Source organism: Sceloporus occidentalis, unplaced genomic scaffold (assembly GCF_023333645.1).
Source record: "Sceloporus occidentalis isolate IW3139 unplaced genomic scaffold, rSceOcc1.0.p SCAF_118, whole genome shotgun sequence".
In the NCBI taxonomy this organism is placed as follows: domain Eukaryota; kingdom Metazoa; phylum Chordata; class Lepidosauria; order Squamata; family Phrynosomatidae; genus Sceloporus; species Sceloporus occidentalis.
In genome coordinates this window covers 1963062-1967651 of record NW_028317098.1, presented here as the reverse complement: position 1 = coordinate 1967651, position 4590 = coordinate 1963062, and the positions used below count along the sequence as shown (strand labels likewise).

At 46.1% G+C, this 4590-nt stretch overlaps 1 protein-coding gene across 1 annotated transcript; it reads left to right on the top strand.

Annotated features, from left to right (window-relative positions):
* The first annotated feature begins 660 nt into the window (after positions 1-660).
* On the top strand, positions 661-4086 carry LOC149282351 (uncharacterized). Its single transcript, XM_089498323.1, has 7 exons — positions 661-690; positions 820-875; positions 1295-1370; positions 1585-1700; positions 1846-1915; positions 2131-2250; positions 4081-4086. Exons 1-7 carry the CDS (start codon positions 661-663, stop codon positions 4084-4086), a joined length of 474 nt encoding a protein of 157 aa, XP_089354449.1.
* The last annotated feature ends 504 nt before the right edge of the window (positions 4087-4590 follow it).

The following is a 4590-nucleotide window of genomic DNA, read 5'->3' as shown; positions in this document are numbered from 1 at the left end:
CAGGAAGGAGGAGAAGGAACTCCTTCTCGCTGGCTTTCTCGCTGGCCTCTGTTCCTCTCAATCCTCTTTCCATCATTTCCAAAACACTCCCTTGTTGTCCATCATTCCGCCACTCATTTTTCTGTCTCGCTGCCTGTAAGAAAATGTATTAATTATACTTGAGGGAATCCACAGAGGGGCGTAACCACACCACATCCTCAGACTGTCTGGGAAGGCTTCAGTTAGAAACAGAATAAAATGGGAAAGAGCAAGGTTTGCGCTCTCTCATGTTCGCTCTGTATGTGTGTGTATGTATATATATATATATATATATATATATATATATATATAAAATGTATATATACACACAGATACACACACACACACACACACACACACACACACACACACAGCATCATAGACCCTTCTCCGCCTGCCCTTCAAGGAGGAGCAGGGCCAAAACAGAACATGGCAACTCTTTCTGGCCAGAACCAGAGAGAATGGTGCTTCCAAAATGTTCCATTGCTTGCTCTGGGTTCCATCTGGATGTTTACATCATCTCCCTAGAGACCCCAGATAGTTCCAAAACCAGTAGTGACTGTCTGGCCTGGCATTCTGTGCTTGAGCCAGTGGTCAGTGGTTTGGAAAGGATCCTTGTCACCTTGGCTCCTTGCAGCCACCATGCCCCGAAGAACTGGAGGTCTTCCCAAAGTGAGTGGGTCCCAGGAAGAGGAAGAGGAGGAGGAGAGGTCAAGTTGGGGAGGGTTGTTGTTGTTGTTGTTGGTTGCGTGACTGGCCATCACAAGTTCTTTGGGTCTCCTTTTTCTCTCTCCTTGGCAGTGGTTCAAGAAGAGGGGCCAGAGGAGCTCCACAGGATCCTCAGGATCTCGTAATGTGTAAGATCCATTTCCTTCCATCCTTCTTTCCTTCTCTTCTTGGGAGTTTATCAGACAAGGGAAATTGGAAGTATAATCCAATGGCAATCTGAACGCAATCATGGGGTTTAACATCATTACGCGATAGCCTATCACACACAATTGCAGGCAATGGGAAGTCAGTTCAAACGCAATCATGGGGTTTCACGTTATTGCGTGAGAGGTGATCACACGCAATTTCGAGCAATGGCTAGCTATTTTCAGGCAATGGGAAGTCAGATTGAATGCAATTCGAATTCACGTAAATTAGCTGGACTAGCGAATTCACGTGAATGCGTTCTGGCCCCACTTTCTTTTCATTCGAAATTAAGAGAAATTCCTCCCGTGTGATAAACTCCTTGGTCTGAAGTTTCATGGTATTTCCTCCTCCCTTCCCCCAGTTTCAGTCATCCAGAGCCAGGAGATGAACCTGGTCCTTCTCAGCCCATGGCAGAGGAGCAACCTCCTTCCGAGACAGTAAGTAATATGGCAGCCCTATGCCCGACCAATTCTCCCCTTTTGCATCACTCCTGAAAAAGGCCAGACCTCACTAGCCTGCCACCCTCCAGGCCCTTTGGGTGGGCAATGAATCCCAGAGCAACCAGGTTGGCTGGACTGGGTGGTGGTGGTTATGTGCCTGGCCATCCCAAGGTCTCTGGTGGAGACTCATTTGTCTCTTTCCTTGTTCTAGAAGCAGGGCAAAAACAAGCTAAAGTTCTTTAGCGGCTGGAAGCGCCCCAGAAGACATGACAGTCTGAATCAAGGGACTCCTCCAAAAAGCAAAGAGCAAAAAGCCTCTTCAAACATGTGCGTTTGTTTGTTTGTTTGTTTATTCCCTCCCTCCCTCCCTCCCTCCCTCGTTCCTTCCTTCCTTCCTTCCTTCCTTCCTTCCTTCCTTCCTTCCATGGTCTGAAGTTTCATGGTCTTTCCTCCTCCCTTCCCCCAATTTCAGCCATCCAGAGCCAGGAGATGAACCTGGTCCTTCTCAGCCCATGGCAGAGGAGCAACCTCCCTCCGAGACAGTAAGTAATATGGCAGCCCTATGCCCGACCAATTCTCCCCTTTTGCATCACTCCTGAAAAAGGCCAGACCTCACTAGCCTGCCACCCTCCAGGCCCTTTGGGTGGGCAATGCATCCCAGGGCAACCAGGTTGGCTGGACTGGGGAGGGGGGCATTGTGTGCCTGGCCATCCCAAGGTCTCTGGTGGAGACTCATTTGTCTCTTTCCTTGTTCTAGAAGCAGGGCAAAAACAAGCTAAAGTTCTTTAGTGGCTGGAAGCGCCCCAGAAGACATGACAGTCTGAATCAAGAGACTCCTCCAAAAAGCAAAGAGCGACCAGTGTCATCTAACACATACGTCCCCATTTCTTTCCTTCTTTTGTTCTCTTCTCTCCCTCCCAAACTTTTGGGTGACCTGGACATTGACATGTCCAGAAGAATGACTTCCACAGAGTGGCATGAAGTTACATCCCTCCCAAAGTATTTTGTGAGACAGCAAGGGAGGGTCTGGCAAAACCATCCCTGAAGATTCCTGGCCTAGGAAGCCCCTCTGAAATTCATGGGGTCACCAGAAGTCAATAGGAGACCTGAAGGCACATACAGATATAAAGGAGAAACCCCATAAAGTCCCTGTTTCCTTTTATTTGTTTGTTAGTTGTCTGTTTTACTCTGCTTGCCTCCCCTTTGCCAGGGGTTATTAATCACACACACACACACACACCCCAATTTCAGATTTGCAGAGGCAGGAGATGCTGATCTGTCCAACTCTCAGAGTCCACTGGAAGAGCAGCCTCCCTCTGAGCCAGTAAGTAAATATGATTACCCTGGGGGCGTTCCCACTTGTGATTTAAAACAAATTTAAATACAGCAGTTCGTTTTAAAGCGATTCAAAATAAAGCGAGTGTTATCCCGCTTTACAAATTGCTTTATTTTTATCATTCCCATTTACGTAACGTTTTATTTCAATTTGCTGTAATTGACCCTGTTTCATTCCCATTCAAGGATGAATCGGTGTATATTTAAACCGGTTTTGTTACTTTTTCATTCACATTCACTTGTTTCGGCTGTCAATCAAAGCGACATCATCATGACGTCACATTAATTCGGAGTAACATACACCGATGTAGCCTGTACCTGCGTTCCCACTACCTGGCCGTTTTAAATTCGTTATAAATTTTGTGTTTTTTTTTTTAAAAGAGCCAATCAGGAGGCACTTATTCGTCCTCTTCTGTGTCTCCCCATATTAACTGCCATAACTCAGTGCTAGGGAATCCTGGGAATGGTAGTTTATTATGGCACCAGCACTCTCTGGCAGAGGAGGATAAATGTCTCACAAACACAACCATCCCATAGTTCCTCTGGAAAGAGCCTCGGTTCCCCACATTCGCTTTGCCTGCCCCACTGATCTCTGGACTGTCCTCCAAAGCCCATCTGGTGCTCAGGCAGAGGTGAAAAAGAAAGAATAGTTAAAAATGGTGTTCAGTGGCTCTCCTCACACATGGGTCTATGAAAGAGGAGCAGAGGGGAAGTTGCAATCCACAGGACGAAAGGCTATTATGCGAATGGAAGAAAATGGCGCCAGCAATGCAGAAAGAAACCAAAGAGGGTGACACCCCCAGGCCAGCCCCTTGAGCGCTGCTCCTCCCATCCTGTGGAACCCGAATCAGACGCCGAAACGTTCCCATTTAAATACCACGATTCCTATCTTGGATCAAGAGATAACCTGGGGTAAAGCCTACTATTTTTTTGCGCCGGTTTATAGGCTTCTGATCCGGGTTAAATGATACGATTCGAATCAGATTCGCAGTGGGAACGATAGCGGGCTAATCTAGAACTGTTCTAGAGTTAATTCGGGATTGAGTGGGAACGATACACCTTGGATTCGATTTGTAAACCGGTGTATAAGCGAGTGGGAACGACCCCCATGTTAGTTAAAGTGGAACATAGCACTATAATTGTGTAGAATATATTGTGAGAATGGGCCCTTGATGACCTTGCATTCTAGGATTATGAGGGAAGAATAAAAGTTTTTTAGATCTCTTTCCCCCACTCCATGCCTGCTTTTATGCACTTCTATCACGAACCACTGTTCTTCACTTTCTCAACTCTAAAGCAACTTAATCTTTCCTCATTTGGGAGTTGCTCCTCTCTTGCTTACTTGTGTTGCCTTTTTCTGCATCTTCTCCAGGCCTAAATCCAAATTCCTTTCTGAGGCATGGAGACCTCAAAAACAAAGCCAGTAAGTGGGGCTGCACCATCCCGATAGGCAAAAGTGTTACAATATTGACAAGCTTTTAAAAATCCATTTCCTAATGATCCCCAACATGGAAATTGCATTTTTTCACAGTGACTGCACACTGGGCTGATGTTTTTATCAACCTACCCTAGAAATAACTGACCCACTTCTGAGGTTTCTTGTTTGTTTCTAATAGCAGAATCACCCATTATGATCTTCCCAAAACCTGGAAACATATCCCTCTGTTGAAAGGATATTTGTTTATTTGGTCCCCCTCCTTCCCAAAGAACATCATTCTCCATGAAAGGAGAGAGCCATTATCTTGGGAGTGGGACCCTGCTATTGCATTCCTGAAGGCCTTGACCACCCATCTCTCTGCTCCTTTCAGCTTCTCCAAGCTAGCTACCTTGAGGTGTATCCACACTATATGGTTATAGCACTATAGTCTCAAACTGAGAGTTA